Source organism: Rhinolophus ferrumequinum, chromosome 5, assembly GCF_004115265.2.
Source record: "Rhinolophus ferrumequinum isolate MPI-CBG mRhiFer1 chromosome 5, mRhiFer1_v1.p, whole genome shotgun sequence".
NCBI lineage: Eukaryota > Metazoa > Chordata > Mammalia > Chiroptera > Rhinolophidae > Rhinolophus > Rhinolophus ferrumequinum.
The window spans coordinates 44,009,116-44,029,712 of NC_046288.1; the positions used below are offsets into that span (position 1 = coordinate 44,009,116).

The window sequence follows — 20,597 nt, forward strand, 5'->3', positions numbered from 1 at the left end:
TTTTGATATATCAAACTGGAGAAAAAGAATAACAATATTTCTGTGTTTAGATTTTGCATCTCAGTTTATTAGGATTTTGAAGTAAACATTTTGTAGAATACGGTAATAATGGAGTCATTTCATGTAATAGCACATTCTTTATGGTGTAATAAAAGGTTACATGATAATGTAAGACTATTCAATTTTAAAACTAGAAATAATTTCTACTCTGCCCCAATAACTGCAGATTTCTGACTTAGGGGTCCTAGAAGATTTGATCATTTTTGGTGTTCATATGCTTATAACAGCTTAGAAATATTCTTTGTTTTGAAAAATTTGTACTTTCCTTTTATTATTTCATTCACTTTTTTTGAAGTTATAACTTCTCTATTACTTATGTGCCTAACATTTATTGCATTTATTAAACTAATTCTTGTATCTTATAATAAGTGCAATTTAAAGATATTGAAATGAGTGCAATTTAATTTCACCTAGATATATAGGCTCAGTCATTTACATAGAGCTCTCAACCATCCATCTTTAGAAGGTCCATTAATTTTCAATTTTTTCATAGATAGAACAATTAATGTTTTTCTTCCTTATTGATTTATTCATTGTTTAACTCCATGTACTTTTGGGTGCAATGTCAATTGTGTTCCAACCTCTAGATCATAAAAGAATAAGTAACAATATTAAAATTAACTTCAGTAGACAAATATTTCCTTTTTTTTTTTTTTCATGCTCAATTCTTTCTTTTTCCATTTAAAATAACTTAGTTCTGTGTCTCTTCCTACAGAACTAGGTAAGTGCTTTTGCGTACTCTGGTCAGAAGCTTATTGCACTAATACTTGAAAAATATCTCTAGAAGAAGAAATCAAAGCTTCCTTAAAGAAGGGGAGACGTTTCTTTCTTGTTCTACCATTAAGTACATTTCTTGGAACATATCAATAGTTCACTAAATATTTACTGAATAAATTAATGTTATATCAGAGAAATAAATCAATAATGTTCTTCTTAGTCTATTTCTTTACTAGCAGTGGTTAGAAAAGAGTTGAAATTTAAAATATAATAAAGTTTTCGGCTTCCACCTATGATGGAATTGCTTGTCATAGACTCAAAGCTGATGCCAAGAATAGAGAAAATTAAATTAAAAAAAGAAAGAAAAGGAAGAAAATCGTTTGTGATGGAATTGGAGAGACAATGAGGAACCAGGACCCCTTCTCCTTGAAGCATACGGGACTTTAAGTTTTGTCTCATGAGCACTACAGGATTGTTTTAAATTCAACTATGCTTATAATGGTCATGTATTTTATACTTCAGACTCTATCCCTGAGTAGAATACTAATTCAACAAATATTTTTAGAGGAAAATTGAAGAACATTGGAACCATTTCTTACATCTCTTTCTCTTTCAGATCATGGTCCCACACTTCTTGGATGACTCGCTGCCTTTATTGTATTTTTGTCTTTTTTGTTAATGTGTGCTGTCATCTTTAGTATTTCCCTCTTTCTGCATTGGTGAGGGAGTTAATTAGTTGTCTTGCTCTTAGTTTTTGAAATGAGTACTTAGATCAGTGGTTGTTGACCTTTCATTTATAATCAACTCAAATATCACTTTCAGCACTAGCAGTTTTCATTTTTTCACGAAAATTTCATTTCTACTGGCAAATTCCTTCCTTTGATTATCCATTTTTGTAAAATGTCACGTGGGTTTATCACTGGGAGACAAGAGGACAATGCAACTAGACTCTTTGAAACTGAGTAACAGATGCATGGTGACCTATCATTGACAGACTTTGAAAGAAGCAATATGTGTGTCACTGATCATGATGCATATCTTTTATTTGTGTAGTGATTTGTGGACCAAAGAGCTAGTAGAGAAATTTGTCCTTTATATAATTACAGGTGATGCACCATGCTAACTTAGATTTGAACAACATTTTTGGTGATGTCTGGTGTTATTTATCTAAACCATGTAACTGACATTTGTGCATATCAGAACCATGTAAAATGAGGATTGAATATATATATATATATATTCAATATATATGTATGTATATATATATGTGTGTGTGTGTGTGTGTGTGTGTATATATATATATATATATATATATTCAAGCTACAATATGATGTTAAAGCTACAATATGATATCACTATAAACATCTAGGAATAGCTGTGGTAGGCAGAATTCTAAGATGACACACGACTTTTGCTCCTGTATAATTACTTCCACTGGAAGGGACTTCACTACTGTAATTATGTTATGTTACATGGCAAAAGGAATTTTGCAGATGTAATGAAGGTTATTAATCAGTTGACTTTGAGATAATCAAAAAAGAGATAATCTAACCTAATTACATGAGTCCTTTAAATCAGAGAATTGTTTTCCCCAGTTGGTAGCAAAAGAAGAAATTAGACAGATTTGAAGTATGAGAGGTCTTCAACGTGAGGGGTGTTCTCCACTGCTGAGATAGATAGGCCTTTGGCCTTTGACCTGAGAGTAGCTTCTAGGACCTCAGAGTGGTCCCTGGCCAGTGACCAGCAAGGCAAAGGAGACCTGTGTCCCTCTACAACAAGAAACTAAATTTTGCTAATAACCTCAATGAGCTCTGAAGTGGATTCTTGACCCACAGACTTTAGATAAGAAGAGCATGGCCTGGCAGCCAACTTGACATTGGCCTTTGGGATAATAATCAGATAACCCAATTGATCCTACCTAGACTTTTAATGTACCAAACTATAAGATAATAAATAAATATTGCTTTAAGCTATTAAATTTATGTCAATTTGTTATGCAGCAATAAAAATTAATATAATATTAAAATATAAAAAAATTGGCAAAACCAAGTGTTGTTACAGAAGTAGAACAACCAAAACTCTACTGTTTGGCAATATCTACTGAAGCCAAACATAAAACATATGAATATACACTAAGAATATTTCATAAGTGTTTTTCCAATATGTGAGTAAATCTATTTGTGCACCAAGAAAAAAAATAAGTACAAGAAAGTTTTTAGACATTTTGAAATAGCCCCAGACCAGAAACAATCCAAGTGTCCATCACCAACAAAATGTATATGTGTGTATGTGTGTGTGTGTGTGTGTGTTTGTGTATGTGTGTGTGTGTGTGTGTGTGTGTGTATACCGGTGGTGCCAAAAATGTATACAAGTGGACACTTTGGTCAACATTGCTCAAGCAGTAATTTGCCATAATCAGAAGTGTCTGGACACTGATGGTAACCACTTTGAGCACTTCTTATAATTGCAGAAATCAAACATGACTTGTATTCATTTTTGTTATCAGTATATATTGAGTATCATAATTTTAATAGTTTTTTCCTTTCTTAAAATGTGTATACTTTTTTGGTACCCTTTGTATATATAGTGATATATTCATTCATTGGAAAGCTACATATTTATAAGAATAAACAAATTACTGCTGTACATGAATGAGTCTTACAAACATATATTGAATTAAATAAGTCACACATAAAAGAGTACACCCACAAAAGAATATGATGTCATTTAGATAAATATTAGAGATAGACAAAGTAATCGGTGGTTATTTAAGTAATAATAATGACTAAATTGGGAAGCAACAATAATGATTGGGAAGGGGTACCACAGGGAGTTTTAGGATTCTAGTAATGCCCTGTTTATCTTGATGCTGATTATATGGATGTATTCATGTTGCAAAGATTAATTTAATTGTGTATGATTTGTGTACTTCTCATTCTCCAATGAAAAACTTTTTTTTAAATTAAAGTTTATGGGGGTGACAATGGTGAGTAAAGTTACATAGGTTTCAAGTGTACAATTCTGTAATACATCATCTATATATCACATTGTGTGTTCACCACCCAGAGTCAGTTCTCCTTCCATCAACATATATTTGATCCCATTTACCCTCATCTACCACCTTACCCCCTGGTAACCACTAAAGTATTGTCTGTGTCTATTAGTTTTTATTTTTTCATTTGTTTGTCTTGTTCCTCTGCTGCTTTCAGTTTTATATTCCACATGTCAGTGAAATCATATGGTTCTCGACTTTTTCTGTCTGACTTTCACTTAGCCTAATAAGCTCAAGATCCATCCATGTTGTTGCAGATGGCACTATTTCATCTTTTCTTATGGCAGAGTAGTATTCCATTGTGTATACATACCACATTTTGTAATGAAGGACTATCAAATGTTGACAACACCTGTTTCACTGTGTAGCTTAAAGAAAGAAAAATCGCCTACAGTCACACAACTAGTGAGTGGTAAGACATAGCATAGAAAATTATAAGTAAGGATAATTTAATGATAATTAATATTTTAGTTGAATTATCTCTTTCATTTGACTGAAACTAAAAAAAGAGAAAACGGGAAAGTGAAAATGATCGATAAATAATTTTGACATTCACAATTAATTCTTTAATAAAACAGTTTGCCGGGAGGACTCATACCACTCTGTAGTCTCATGTGCTGCTGTAGTTCTCACTCCTATGGAATCAACAATAGAAATGAAGAAAAGAGAAGAAATAAAACTTCCTGAACCTTCCAAACAGTAAGTTCTTCATTTTAATTTTTAGAGCTTTGATGACTGATTAGATTACTGATCAGAATTAGATTGCTCAGATTGTGATTTATAATGAGTGTGTTAATACTAGTATATTGAGAGGACAGAAATAAATTTTGTACATTTAAAAAAAATCAATATGTTGTCTCCTGAATAACTTCTGTGTCTTCTAAATTCATGTGTTTGAAATAAGTTTCATTTTGTTACGTTATCTTAGGAACATGGGTAAGTAGTTTAAAGCACTTTATTTCCTTAATATTGTTATTATGGATCCACTGTTCTTGGATTGCTTATTTTATGTTTGTAGGCTTCAAAGGTCTAAAATGTGATGAGTTTTTAATATAAATTTGCTAGCCTAACTTTGGTTTGCATTTTTATAAAGAATGGAAGTTATTATTTTTAACTATTTTAAATAAATTATCCTAAAGTAAAACTTGACACCGTTTATTGTTTCCATATTTTTGCTATTTAAACAGATCAAGCTGAATTTAAATTTGATCTTATAATGAATAAATGATAGATTTTTTTCCCATATAATGGCGAAAGAGAAATAAATTTATGGTAATGGATGTAAGATATATGGACTTGAAATATCAAATAAACTAGGATTATTTCTAGGTATGCATTAAATAAGTGAAAAGGGAAAACCTACTGATGATTTTCCAGTCAAAGTAGTGCCATACCTGCTTTAAGGTTAGAGACTAAGTGATGTCTGGTGTTGCCAGGGATTGCTGGCTAACCCCTTCATGAAAGAGGTATGAGTTACCTTGATGTGCCTGCTACTTTTCCCTGTTGGATAACTTGTTTGTTTCTTAATGTCTTTCTACTGAATAAGCTCCTGAAGATAGCATTCTCTGGAATAAGTGCCTGATACTCTTTGTGAAATCAATTAGAAAATCCCTTAATGTTACATTCAATAATGCTGAATTCAAATGGAACAATGTATATACTTGATTGCGTGAAGATGTTATTAATATTCTCATTATAGAGAAAAGAAATATAAACCAATTCAGAAAGTAATGATTGTAATTCAATTTTAATAAATCTAAAAGTGAAAACAATTTAACTGCTCTTAATGTGGTCTAATTTTTAGGTTCCAAAAGCCATTTTTGTCTAATAGGAGGAACATTACAGCTCATATATACCAATTGAGTTATATTTGAAAACTCATATGTATTTTCCTGATATATATTTTATATATATATATATATATATATATACATATATATATGTATATATATGTATATATATGAGTTTACATAAGTTATCTATATATTTGTAATTGGATCTTTAATTATTTTAATTATCTTTCAATGACCCTGTTCAACACTGGCGAATACTGTTATTTCCTTACATAAACTGTGTTTTTTTTTCTAGTCTTTATCTACTTCATAAATATTCAATCTTCTTCATTTTTTTATGAGATATGTATTAAAGCAGACAGCATTTATTAACTGGCTGTCTCTTTTCTTCCAGTTACCCTATGTCCACTCTGATACTCCTCTGCGTTTCTTGTTTAAGCACTATTTCTCAACAATATCACTCATTCATTCATTTAGGTTTTGTTATTGTTTTTGTTTTTTTGAGTCAGGAATATGTTGGCTAAAATCTTAACTCTGCTACATATTAGATGAAAATTGGGACAGTTAAACTCCGTGCTTCCCTTTCCTCATCTATTAATTTGTGTGATATCACCATCATTATTGGGTCATTGTGAGTATTATGTGATGTTAAATTGGTAAAGGACCTGAAATCTAAAAAAAGAACCCTAAAAGTATTACTTATGTGGTCCCTTCCATAGCTTCAACTGTCAACACTGTTGATCATTTACAGATATATATTCTTCTCCTGAAGTCTTTTCTGAATGCACGTCTAATATTTAAAGTTGCTGACCTGAATTGTCTAGCTAGGTGTCCTCCCAGAATCTTATACTAAGTGTGTTTAAAACCAAATTAACGATTCCTCTAGCCCTCTTAAACTTTTGATTCTTTCTGACTTCTACGTTTATATAAAGCCACCATTATTTTTCTCTTTTTTTCCAAATCTCCACATGTTTTCTCCCTCGCATCTCATATTCGGTTAGCTCTTGATTACTTGATTAATGTCTCTGTTACATTCTTCTTACAATTTGAGCTGACCAGGAAGGCATATACATCTCATATTTAAAAAAAATAAAAAGTAGTTTTTCTAACATATTTATTCAATTTTGATCTTAATGAAGCCATTCAAATAGTGATCATCTATCAAATGGAGATCACATATGCCCTCCATACCTCATATTGATATTTTGAGAATTAAATGATAGGTGTGAATGAATATATGGCAAGAACACAGTATAAATGCAAAAACATAATGATTAATTCAAAACTCTCGTTTGCTAATGAGAGAAGCTCCAATGCATATTGGTTTCAGAAACATTAAGGGTGGCTGTTGTTCTTGGCTCATGTGATTAAAAAGTATAGAAGTTGAAATTTCTTCAAATATGGTTGAGTCTTGTACTCAAATAATGTCATAAAATGTTATTCTCTCCATCTGCATCTCCTTGCTCTGCTTTCCTATCTGTAGTTTCCATTTTTCAGGGAGGTTCCTCTAATGGTGACATTACTGCATTCAGCAGCTACTGGGATGGACTTTTATGTTTTCAACAAATCCAGTGTAAGGAGATCATTTCTCTTTCCCTGTAATCAAAACAAACAAAGAAACAAATGGACAAAATGTCGATTTGAGTGTCACTGACTTTGACTAGCTTAGCTTGCTTGACATGACTGTGCTAAAGCAATCACTATGCCCTGGAGAATTTAATATGATTGGCTGGAGCCACATTACCTGACAAACTCTGGCGCATAGGTGAAGATGACAGGGGAAAGATGATTCCACACTTGAAATATGGGTGATGTTGATGTAAGAAGCAGGAATTAATGCTTGGATGTCAAAACAATGGACATTCAATATAGGTAGTAATATAATCACCATTATTTCTAAGTCAGAATTCTTATTATGTTTTAACTATAGACATTAAAATACTACATTAAAATAGAGTTATGTGTGACTTTACTTCTTGTTTTAAATCATTTTTCACCTACTTAATTTTATTTCATATTATTTGATCCAGCTGTACTATTGAGAAGTACTGGATCAACCACCCTTTTGGGTGGTTAGGAATTCAGGCTGTGGGCTAGCTTTTTAGAAACATTCTTAACCATAGTTTGCTTCTTTATAATATGGAAGTTTCTTTATCTACCTTACAGTGCAATGCCTGAGACACAATAGGACAGCAAGAATATACAAAAAATTTTAATTTTTCTTTTTTTACAACAGATATATTGGGTCTAATCATATCACATTTTTATAAATGGAGTTACCAAAACCCTATATGGTATCAGTTTTGTATGTTTTGGATTTCTCATTAGGAAAAATAATAACTCTCCAATATAATACAAAGATATTAGAATGCTGTAAGTTGAGGCACAGTCTTTGGATACCTAATAATTCCTTTAAATTCAGGATGGAATTATTTCTTTAAGAAAAATTTTCAATTTAATTTTATAGGCTTCATGTGATAAATTTTTAAACCATTGAATCTTTGAAACATAGGACTTGTAGAATCATGCAATTCAGAACTCAGCAAATCTCTTGCTAAAAAGAATTGCAATGATCTCAGTATATGAGCTTCAGAGTGCATTAGAAAATCCATAAGAAAGAATATGGAAAAAAATGTATTTTCAAGGATTTTATAATGTAGGAAAAGAGTTAAAACCTGTGTGTAAGAGACAAATCACAGTATAAAGGCAACAGACATTGTTTATATAAGGTACAGATTTTGATTTAGGCATATGATTGTTTATAAAGGTACGTCAGGTTTACCAATGTATCAGAATAAAGTTATGAAAATAAACCCAGGATATTGGTCTTAATTATACCATTGTATTGATATGTAATTTTAGACTATAAAAATTATTTTATGACTGAAATATTTTCTTACAAACTTTTAGTCATAGTCTGGTGATAAATATTCTAATTTTGACAGTTTGTTTTTAAATATTCTTATGTATTTATCAGTTTTTAAACATTTTCAATGGGGAAAGAAGTAGGAATTATAGATTCCTATTGGGAATGAAGTATACATTTTTCAGCATAGCAAGTGATAGGGATAAAATATCCAAATCTTTTAGGAAGGAAAGTTGCATTCTGAGTACGATAGGAGGAGCTCTAGAGAGCTTTTCTCTTGTTGATATATCTAAAGTTCGTCGTAATTCACAAAGCAAAGGTGTGGATTTTACTTTATTTTTAGTATAGTCTGATAGGTAGCTCAGAATACCTTGGAAAGGATACATTTGCTAGAAAAAGAGAAAAAAAGTTTGTGATCCAAAAAGAGTACACAGTTTTCAATTATTTGGTCATGAGCGTAGAATTTTGAGATCTACGCTGGAGAAAGCTTTGAGCACAAAAATGTATAAATCTATAAAATCACAATATTAAAAATATGTCCACCTATCCAGCCACACGCAGCATGTTACTCAAACCTATCCATTTCTCAAATCACAGTTATGTGCTAATGAGCACTAATGATTCAAAGTCTGAAGAGAATGAAGAAACCCCTTCCATAATTAGTTTTGGGTTCTATTCTGTGCTTTTATTGGACATATATTTGTTGAAATGAACTTGCTCTGTTTGTACATACCATAAATCAATATTTGAAATGAAGGGATTTCGTGGCCATTGTAAATTTAGAAATACAGAAGTGTATATAAGGGAGAAATCATTCTATTACTTCTTTGCCCATTTCCATGTTTTTATTTTATTTTACATAGAGAGACCCAAACTTCCTAAGAGATTTAATTTTATTGTTTCAATTTGTGGAAATGATGCATTAACTAAACCTGCTGTCATTCAGTCCAGGTTCAAGGCCTCCTTGTAGCGCATAATTTTGTTGACATCAAAAAGGTTCATTGAGCTGCTTTTGAAAGGGCATAGATGCAATCATAAAAATAATGTCATATTTTTAAGAATGGCTAAAACTAACTTATTTTATTCTTAGGGGATACTTAACACACGTTAAAAATTCTGTTATCTGTTTTTCTTGACTTTTATCTGCATGAATACTGTATATTAAGTTTTGAAAATTTTAAGTACTCTCTAATGTCATCTCTGAAGTTGTTACACAAACTCTAGCTATACTGGAGACACATCAAAGACTCCTCTTATCAGCTAATCTCAAACCCTTGACAAATTTCAGGGGAACATATTTATTTATGCTTTCAGGTACACATTTATTCACTAGTTTAATCCATCAAAACCAGGTAATTCTTGAGTATTTGCTTTGTTCTTGGCAGTGTGCTCAGGGCTGGGGATTTGAAGTTGGAAGTGCCAAGTACTGTCTCTCATAAATTTGAGTGTCGTCAGGGAGACACATATTAATTGATTGGTTGCATCAAGGTTAAAGATGTGACAGTGGCTGTAAGGTACAGGTATATTGTATTATAAGGACATAGTGTAGGGCAGCTTTAACATAGCCAAGGATGTCAGTGAAAAAGCAAAGGAAGAATTTACCAGCGAAGATAACAGCTTGTTCAATACTCTGTGAAGGCTGCGAGCAGGGACAAATTAAAAGAAGGCTGAGAGAAGTAAAAATAAGCCAAAAATATGTTTTTAACCAGGCCCCAAGTGACGTGATCTTTTGAAAACTGCAACCTGGGTTCTTACAGAAAACAAATTGGGTGTGGTGAGGGCACTGGTGTGATGAAGCTGGCCTCAGAGAGCTAATTTGTGACCATTTCTTCCCAAATACAAGTTCAGTAATCTTACTCGGAAGCTTGAAATTAGCCCCAGTGGATGTATTTACATGATAGTAATTGGCAAATCTTACAAATCAGGCTTTTGCCTCTCCCAGAGAGCTGGTGGTTAACTTTATTTACCAGCACACCACACAATGAAGGATGGATTGAGTGTCTGTCTGTAATAAGACCATTTAGTTGATTGTTGACAGTAGCTTGGACTAGGGTGCTGGCATTAGAGATGATGAAATGTGAAGAGAATTGAGTCAGTGCATATTTCAGAACCTAGGGTAATTAAATATAGTTATTAAATTAAAATTTATATTACCAAGCACTTGCAATGAGAAGAAATATGTGTATTTTTATTGTAATTATGATAAAATAATGTAATATTGTGACAATCCAACATGTTATTTTGAATTAGTAATAGTTTAGTCAAGGGAGGCTTTTTATATTATTTTAATTTATATTGAATATTATCAATGGAACTATATAAGTGGGACTGTATATATAAATGAGCTTTACGCAGAATTCCTTTCTGAATCATTGCCATTGATTCTCACTGAAAATGAATAAATGAATATAAGTAAATTCCTCTTAGGTCCTTATGTGAATTCTTATAATTCTTTACTTTTATTCTATACTTGGTCTCTAGCTTTCGTTTACTCTCTATCACTTGGTGCCTTAAAACTCTCCCTTTCTATTTAAAAAAAATATCGGAAACTGAGGCATGACATAAATGGAATCACATATTTTGTGGCCTCTTGTGCAAGGCTTTTTTCACTAAACATGTTTTTGAGACTCATTTATGTTTGTGCATGTGCCACGCGGTCCATGCTCTTTCATTAGTGAGCACTGTTGCATCACGTGGATGTATCACAGTTGGATTATTCATTCAGTCCTTTCCTCATTTGACCACATTTGCAAAGTTACTGAATCACAGAGCCACAGGGCCTCTGGGTATGGAAGAGGGGTCATACAGACCATATTTATCCAACTCCACCCCTACACTACTGATATCCAATGCTTGTTACACTGCCTACAAAGCTGCTCAACCTTTTCTTGCATACCTCCAACTACAGGCAGCTCATTCCCTTAGAACAAAGTGTCTTCTGAACTTCGCCAGCCTGGCCTGTTAGAAAACTCTCCTTCAATTTCAGCACAAATCCACTTCCCTAGATAATTTCACAAAGGTCCTAGTTCTTGTCCTGGGATTGGTCAGGGTCAGTCAGCTCCCTCCTCCCCACCACAGGCCTTAGGTATCCAGGAGGCACAACCGCCACCCAGCCGTGTGCTGGTAAATGTTTAACTTACAACTCTAGTTTAGTTATTTTTATTGGTGTATAATATTCCATTGTATAATTTTATCAAAATGTGTTTATCTCACATCCTGTCAGTGGATATATACATGGCTGAAGTGTTTGCTTTACAAACAATTTTGCTGTGAATACTTATAGGCTCCTGGAACTGGTGTGAGGTTTCTCTGGAGGTGAGAGGGTAGGATCGTAAGGCAGGTACCTCTTTCAATTTAACAGAGGGCTAAACCTTCCCCAGGAGGCCTCGCTGTTCATACCCTTGCCCACACTTAGCCTTGTGAGGCTTTATACTTTTGCAAATCTTGTGGGTGTGAACCCACATCTGTTTGTGGTTTTGATTTACTTTGACGTATTTCTAGTGTTGTTGAGCCTCTTTGCAAATGTTTATTGGACACTTGTGTTTACTGTTCCATCAATTACCTGTCATAGCTTTTGTCCATTTCTTTATTGGGGATTTGTCTTCCTTCGTATTTATTTGGACAAGTTTTTTGTATATTCTGATTAATAAACTTGAACTGCTATGTGCAAAGCTTTCTTCCATTTGTGGGATATCTTTTAACAAATTGTGACTTTTAATGTACAGGATTTTTATTTGGAAAAATAAACAAATTGAGACATGAATACATTAAATATCAGGATCCTATTATGAACATGAAACAGCCTTCTTGCCATCCAGGTTGTGAAAAGAAATGGTACCTGTTTTATGCTTTTGGTCAATTCAAGAGTAGAAACAGCTGTCAGAGGAGTTAAGTGAAGAGACTCCTGTGGAGAAAGCTGTTGCCTAAATGTGAGCCTCCCGACAGCTTTTGGAGGGGGAGTTAGAGTTCCAAGGCATCACTTTCTAATCTCAAGCCGAGTAATGAAGGGTCGTCAAGGGACTCATTCAGAGAGTTTCTCGTGTGTTCTCTGCAGTTGGAACACAGTGGACAGATACTGAGTTATGCCCGAGAAAACTGAAGGAGACCACAGACTAGAATCTGACACCTGTCCCGAAAATCTAGAAGGTGACGATGGGCTCACCAGCTGTGAAAGCAGCGCCATCTTGAATTCCCAGAGCTGGTCAGGAAGGCCATATTGTTTTTTGTGAACTAACTGGAGCACAAGGAGACTCAGGAAATTGAGGCAAATGGTAGGATGTCCATCCACCAAGGATAAGGGAATTGAAGACACCACTTGTGTGTCCATTTGCTAGGCTCTAGAGAGAAGTAAAACCTCCTTAAAATACTATGGCAAACTGAGAACACCTTCCCTCTACCTTCCACCCTGTGGCAAGAACACGTTTACTGTGAGGCTGAGGACGCTTAAGTTTCAGGGACCTCACTTGCACCCGGGCCCTTCACAAGGCCCTAGACAGGGTCCTGGTATTCTTTCTTTTGCTTATTAATGTGTTATTATTATTTTTTTTTAAATGACACCTCTGGACTTTTAAACGTCAGGCTTCACAAAACACACATCTGTCCCTGAGTACCACCATCCTTAGATCTAGGCAGTCAAGATTCTTGCCTTGGATTCTGCATTGGAAAGAATTGAGTTATGTGTTTTCTCTGGCTGTGCCTTTTGCCCCAAAGTAAGAGTTCCAAAGAGCTAAAGGTTCCCCGTCAACAGGAGCTTATACCTCCAGCACCCATCATTCTGGGAGGTCCTGGCTCAATGGCCCTGAGTCCAGCCCTCTGGGCTGTACTACCCATGACCCAAGGGGCTGGGTTGGGCAGACCTTAGAGGGCCGGCTGGGACATTCACCCTCTGGCCTGATTATGCCGGAAGAAGCCCATGGTAGGAAGGAAAGAGGGGAAAGCTAGCTGTTTGATTAATTATGCAATATCAATTGATAGCCATTGTGAGAGGATTCTTCTGTGTTTCATAGTATCTAATCACCTATTGGAATATGTGGTCTCATCAGTCACTGGTTTATTAAATTAAAAAAAAAAGACTCGAGAAAGGTGATCGTTTTCAGACTTCATGTGTCCAGAGGATTTTAATACCAAATAAGTAAATAAAAATCTCCAGAGAAACCACTCCCCTTGATTGAGGGTTGTTATTTTCTCTCTGCTGTTTATTGCTCCTTAGTGAGTCATAATATCGCGTCCCTTGTGCAGACAACCTGTCAAGTCAAGAAATCCTGTTGTAAGATTTGCATCTAGTTTGACAATCCTTCTTTGTACATTGAACACACTAATGATATTTTTCAGATGAGTTTGGACAGCCCTAATAAGATGACTGCAGTGTGTCAGTTCACCAGTGTGGTACAGTACCGTTCTACTCTTTATAGTGTAACATAAATACAATTTATCAGACTGCTGAAAAAGCCTGCAAGTACATCAGCATTGTTGTGAAGGTAGCTCGTATGCAAAGGTAAAATGTGTGGTACCAGCTTCCAATGGCCCCTGCTGACACCATTCATGGAAAATTTTTATTTTCAGATAAATGAAATATTTCATTTCAATTTATTCTACAACAAATGTAGAACATAGCACAAATCATTTAATAACACTATAAATGTTATATTACCCAGTATTAAATTCCTGTTTTTTCCCTTCCAGGGCAGATAGACTAGTAGAAAAATTAAAAGCTTTGAAATCTAACAAAACTCTGCTTAGCAGCTGGAAGATGTGTACAGCGTATTATTAATTTTATTGCAATCATGTGTCCTCATTGATAAGGCAAATAGCACCTGCTTCATAAAATTGTTTTAAGTATTTAATGTTTAAATGTAAAGCAGGTAGAATAATTTTGGGCACAAAGAAAAAAACTATAAAAAATAGCTGATTTATTATCTCTTGTATGAAGAAGTTGGGGATAGGGGAAGAGGTCTATAAAAATATGTGATGTTTCATGGAATTTCTGCTTTTAGATTTTCCTATTTAGAACATGTGATTATCTGCTTATTTCTTAAGGAAATATTTTTTTTTTCATCTGCTAGATTTGACTGTCTTTTATATAAATATTGCCTTTTAAAATCTTCTCTAATACTTGCATAATAACTAGTGGGTACTTAAAAATTACTGGAGACTCTATTATTTTCTAAGTAAAATGCATAACCTTTGATTTAGAAAAAATCAACCATGATAGTTGTCTGTTACTATCAATTTGAAAATAAAGTTTAGGTTTGGTTAATGCATAGCCACTATTAATATTTCAATATTAACATAGTACATATCTGAATTACTAATATTTGAAGATGTCACATTGAATTCAAACAGTAATTTCATCATATAGATTGAAAGAAAGATCTCTGAACTAGGAGTCTGGAAACCTGACTCCCACATCTGGGACAGAACAAGGCTGTTTGTATTTCTAAACCATAGTTCTCTGTAAAATAAACATTGACAGTAAAGACTTCACAGAGAAATTCTAAGGAGTAAGAGTTTAGGAAAGCATATCGTAAATTGTGAAGGAGCCTACTTTTCTTTGTTGCTCTTTTAGAGTAATGTATAATAAACACATTAATATTCTCAAATCTCGCTGAATTAATGGATCATCACGACTGATGGAAAAATCGATGTACTTGTAGACTAATTGACTTCCATGCACTCCTATAATATTTGAACACTTCTATTATGGCACTTATTACACAAAAATATAATTTGATTATACTCTGTGCTGTCACTCTGTGTTTTCAGTGTTCTCAGAAGACACTGAAAACAGGTAGTATTTGAAGATAAATATTTTTATCAATCTTTTTGTTTTTTAATCTCTGGTGCTTGACAAAATATTATACATTGTAGGCACTGGATTAGTTGTTGAATTTATAAATATATTATTTTAAATAATATATTTGTTTATTCGACAGCACTTACATAGTTCGTATTAAGTGTCATGCACTATTCTAAGCTTTATAAATATTAACTCATTTAATCCTCCTAACTTTGCTATGTGCCATAATCATCCCCAGGTTATTACACCTAAGGAAACCAAGGTACACAGATTAAGCAACTTGTCCAAGATGACCCTTTAAAAAAATAATAAGTTATACTTTCTTTGCAATTATTTTAATTGCTAAATGTCGAACCTGACATGCTAAGCAATCATTCTTTTTTCCATAGTTCTTTTTATAGGCTTTTGCAACCTAAAAAATATGAATGTCATTGTAAACCAATAATGCAAAAAATAATTAGCATTTGCAAATCAACAGAATAAATAGGACTTAAGTAACAAAATTCTTCACTGTTGATTATCACAATCAATCAGTACCTCTCCATTTGTGCATATATTTCTACTCAAATGAGCCAAGAAGAAAAGAAAACTGTTTTTTGTTGTGGTTTGTTTGTTTTTTGTTTTTAATGCTTCTGTCCTACTTAGTGTCATTCATTTTACTAGCTACTTTTAACACTTTTTTTGTGTGTCTGTAGTTTCTGTTTTCTTTACATTTCTTTGGAACATAACTTTTATTAAGTTCATATCAATAATGTTAAAATTACATGTTTTGTCAAGGAATAAGGAGGAACATATCAATTTAGAGAGATAGTGTAAGTTTGTAAAAAACAAACAAAAAAAAACGTAAAAAACAAGATGTTCTGTCCAATCAATGTATCCATGTAAAATGTCATATGCTTTAAGAGATGCCATAATACAGTACATTAGATAAGGTATTGTGAAAAGAATTTAGAGATTTACTCTTTTAAAAATGTAGTTATTGAATGATTTTTACTTGTTTACAGAATTCAGCTTAGTATTTTCTCTGTAATTTGGGACCAGAAATAATGTCACGTTCAAGATTTTGTGTGGATCTAAAAGGCATGATGAAGACCTATCAGGACACGTACAAAGATAGATTATGGTATAAAGCTGGATTTTATAATAGTCAATGGATGTAGCAGGCTTCTTGTCACTGAAAGTTTTATAAAACTGTCTTGTATGACTGATGCAGGTGACTTTAGGGATCATTGAGGTAATGGGACCCAGTGATCTTTAAAATCTCTTCCAATCTACAGAATCTATTTCAAACAAGATCAGCTGCATTTCAGTTTTATATCCCACAGTTGTTGGTAAGCTGCAAGACTTCAACAACAGGCCAGAAAGACAACACTTTCATTGTTTTCAGTGATGACATAGAGATAGAGATAGAAATAGAGATATAGATAGAGATAGAGATAGAAATATATATAGATACAGATAGATATCCCCTTTTTTTAAAAAAAAGAAAGTGTGGAAAAATGATGCAGCTGCTGTGGTAAATAGTAGAGTGGTTCTTCAAAGAATTAAACATAGAATAATTATACGATCTGGCAATTCCACTTCTATGTATACACCCAGAAAAACTGAAAAAAAAAAGGGACTCTAACAGAAATTTGTACACCCATGTTCACAGCAGCATTATTCACAATAGCTAATAGATGGAAGCAACCTAGGTGTCCATTGACAGATGAATGGATAAACAAAATATGATATATACATAAAACGGAATATTATTAAGCCTTAAAAGGGAAAGAAACACTGACACTTGCTACAACATGGATGGGCCTTAGAGACAATTTGCTAAATGAAATAAGCCATCACCATTGGGCAAATACTGTTTGATTCTACTTATATGAGGTACTTAGAGTAGTCAAATTCATAGAGACAGAGAGTAGAATGGTGGTTTCTAGGATATGGGGGAAAGTGGGATGAGGGATTGTTGTTTAATGGGTATGGAGTTTCAGTCTGAGAAAATGAAAGAGGTCTGGAGATGGGTGGTGCTAATGATTGCACAACAATGTGACTCTACGTGATGCCATCCAACTACATTATTTTAAAATGGTTAGAATTGTAAAGTTTATATCAGTTATATTTTAACACACACACACACACACACACACACACACACACACACACACACACACACAAAGTGTGGAGAACTCTGAGAAAGATAATTTATATGTTGGTACAGAGGATCCCAAATGCCATCTATTGAAGATGCCAAGGTGATGGTGTTTACTAAAGCAATGATTAAACACACAGATTCCAAGAGCCTATCCTAGGAGATTTGTATTTCCAAGCTAGACTTTCTAGTTCCACATATTCAACATTTTACTCGTCTTCTCTCCTGGGGTGTAACATAAGCATCATTAACTCAATATGGCTAATAGTGAATTTCTTGCCAATCAACCATCCCCAGCTTAAACAAACGATAAGACAAAGACATTATTCTGAGACCTGTTACTCCTCAAGGATTAGCTCTCTAATAAGTGGTTTTACCATCCACTAATTGTTCATTCCAGAAACCAAGGACAGTTCTTGATACCAAGTTTCAGCCGATTTCAGTTACTTCCAAAGTAGAATTCCACATTTTTTCCTTGCCCCTCCTTTATTCTAGTCTTCACAACTCAGAGATCTCTTTCAAAAATGAAATCTCCTCAAGACCATTGCTCTTAGAGTCAAGTTAAAAAATAAATAAATATCATGTCTTTCAGGGTCTTGAATTGTCTATCCCCCTTCACCTATCACAGGCCAGTTCCCTATTCCTCTGCCCTAACATTGGCTTTCAGTTCTCTAATACATACTTCCTCCTTTTACTCAAGGCTTGAATGTGTATTGTTTACGTTGCCTATAATTCTTCTCTTATCTTGTATACTGGTGGGATTCTATTCACCTCTTGTAACTATTTGTATGAACCCTAACGTGGTGTACTACCCCCTCTCCAATTTTGGATAACTGGATTCTATGTTTGGAAAGTTGCTTACGTTTTTGAGCCCTGTCACCTCTGGTTGAAATAGTTAATATCCATTAACCTAGCAAAGGGTTGTCATGATTAGATAGAGATGCTTTAAAAATTACAGCAACTTAAAGGCTTAATATTGTTGTGAATTTAATTGGACTAACATGGCCACTGATAATGGCCAGATTGGTGCTGATTTCCCAAATTGGTTACCTTATTAAGACTTGCTACTTTTGCCTACTTATTTTAGAAATTAACATTTATCCATCTAATAGGTATTTACTGCTTAGCTGCCGTAACATCTATTTCACTTCATTCTGGTTGGAAACTGAGTGCCTGAAATTACAGATGTCAATGTATTTCATTCCAGTAAATATATAAATCATTTCCCCAAATAAATAATACCTCATTATAGAATTAATTATATTTGAGCTAAAAGATGCCCACTAAGTTTTACATGGCTACTTAAAAATTAAAAAGAAATTAGCATGTAATCATATTGACACAAATGAATACTGATTTATAGCTTATGTCATAATATTTATTTTTAATGACAGTTCTAAGTATAGGGGAGAGATGAGTTTGATAAAGGTAGAGTTGAGGATCCAAGACTTCAAACAAAAGACCCACACAATTATTCAATTTGGGGTTCTAGATTATAAGCAGATATTTCTATAATTGTCAGACCCCTGAAACTGTGGAATACAATGGGATAATCGAACCCCTTTGCTTTTACTGCTGAAAGATGCTCTGCCATTAAAATTAAATAAAAATTCACTTTTTTATTTTCCTCAGGGAAGCGATTCATTCAAATAATGTCTTGCAAAAGTGTTTTAATATGTTATCTGCTCAGAGTTTATAAATAAACAGAAACCTCTCAAAGAATAAATGGAACTTTATTTCATGATGTAACTTTAACAATACTGCTGGAATACAATTTTGATAACATAGGTCCAGAGTGACTCAATAAAAGCATGATAGATTCCACTTGAAGATACGACAATTAAAGAAGCTTCATAGAATGTACTCTGTTTCTATGGTGATAGTTACAGAGCTATTGAAGAACAGTTTGAAAAGCATCAAAGAATCACTGTGTACTTAACAGAAAATGATTTGTGACAGATTTATTAAAATGTAGAAAATAGAAAATCCATACTTGAAGTTATTTCTCTCAGTAGTATTGTATCGAGGAGTTGGAATTTATGACAAATGCATTCAACATAGAGTGTTGATCCACACAGACTGAAATGGAATTGAAAGCAATAAATTTATCAATAGGCTTCCTACATTTCATTATTTATAAATGATGGGAGGATTCTATCTCAGAATTGATTCGTACTCAAAAACTGAGGTGTGACTAACTTCCACTTTTCCAAATTTTTATGAGGTCTCTTAATTAAGCTTTAAATGAATGTATTGATCATTTTAGTCAAACATAACTAAGTTGAATCAATCAGCATGTTCCTTGAAATAGATTGGAACTAAGTACAGAAACCCCGAAGAGGGTAAAAGTTATAAAATATGTAGAATTGTGAAAAAGACTAATAAGAATCATTATTTATATTGGATTCTAAGGCAACAATATTGAAATGATAAAAATAAAAGTAATATTGAAAAGTTATTTTTTGCTAACTGAAAAATGTTGAACAATACTGGCAGTTCTTTTTTTGCAGGACACCATGTTAACTGAAACCCATGCATACTGGAATTGTGTCCTTACTTTGATCAAATTTCTGTTACCACGGAACCACTCAAAAGTGAGGTCATGGTTCTGATTATGTGTGAGTTTCAGTTAAAACGATACCATGCAAAGAGAGGACTGTTTATATTTAACTGTGAGAGAATTTCTATGTTATACTAGGAAGACCAAGCATGCAAGAGCCATCAATGTATATTCACCTATGAGTTGTGCAAATGAAGAGTTGTCTTTTTTAAATTTTTTTTATTACATCCTCCTCATGACTAAGAATGACAGCACATTATCCATCTACTGTAGCCCAGAATTTTTTTCAAATGTTATCTTAATTGGCTTTTACAAACTATTTGGGGTAACTTTTATAGTATTTTTATAGCAATGGATTGTTTAATCATGAAAGATAATGCTTACTTTAAAATGTAGCATTTTTCGTTTAGTCTTGCTGCATTCCACAACAGATTAGAAATAGCACAACACAAATATGTATAATGTGTAAGTAGACTAGAGAAAAATCAGTTCAAAGCTAGAGAAAAATACAGATTACTGTATTAGTCAGGTTTCCTGCACTAATGTTGTAGAACTAACCGCACATCTCAGAGATCATTGGTTTTAGAATCAACTGTGGTTCTGCTTTGCT

General features: G+C 33.4%; 2 protein-coding genes across 5 annotated transcripts in view; both read left to right on the forward strand.

Annotated features, from left to right (window-relative positions):
* Window positions 1-20,597, forward strand: part of CCSER1 (coiled-coil serine rich protein 1) — a 1,122,560-nt gene that overhangs the window by 260,411 nt on the left and 841,552 nt on the right. For all 4 annotated transcript variants that reach the window (XR_004422964.1, XM_033105324.1, XM_033105323.1 and 1 more), the window contains one exon: window positions 4,408-4,528. Coding sequence is in view for 3 of the 4 variants with exons in the window: in XM_033105324.1 (XP_032961215.1) it covers window positions 4,408-4,528 (121 nt within the window). In the remaining variant the exon portion in view is untranslated. The remainder of the gene's footprint in view (window positions 1-4,407; window positions 4,529-20,597) is intronic.
* Window positions 4,762-20,597, forward strand: part of LOC117022573 (astrocytic phosphoprotein PEA-15-like) — a 115,254-nt gene continuing 99,418 nt past the window's right edge. The window contains exon 1 of the mRNA XM_033106699.1: window positions 4,762-4,765. Within this exon, the coding sequence (XP_032962590.1) occupies window positions 4,762-4,765 (4 nt within the window). The remainder of the gene's footprint in view (window positions 4,766-20,597) is intronic.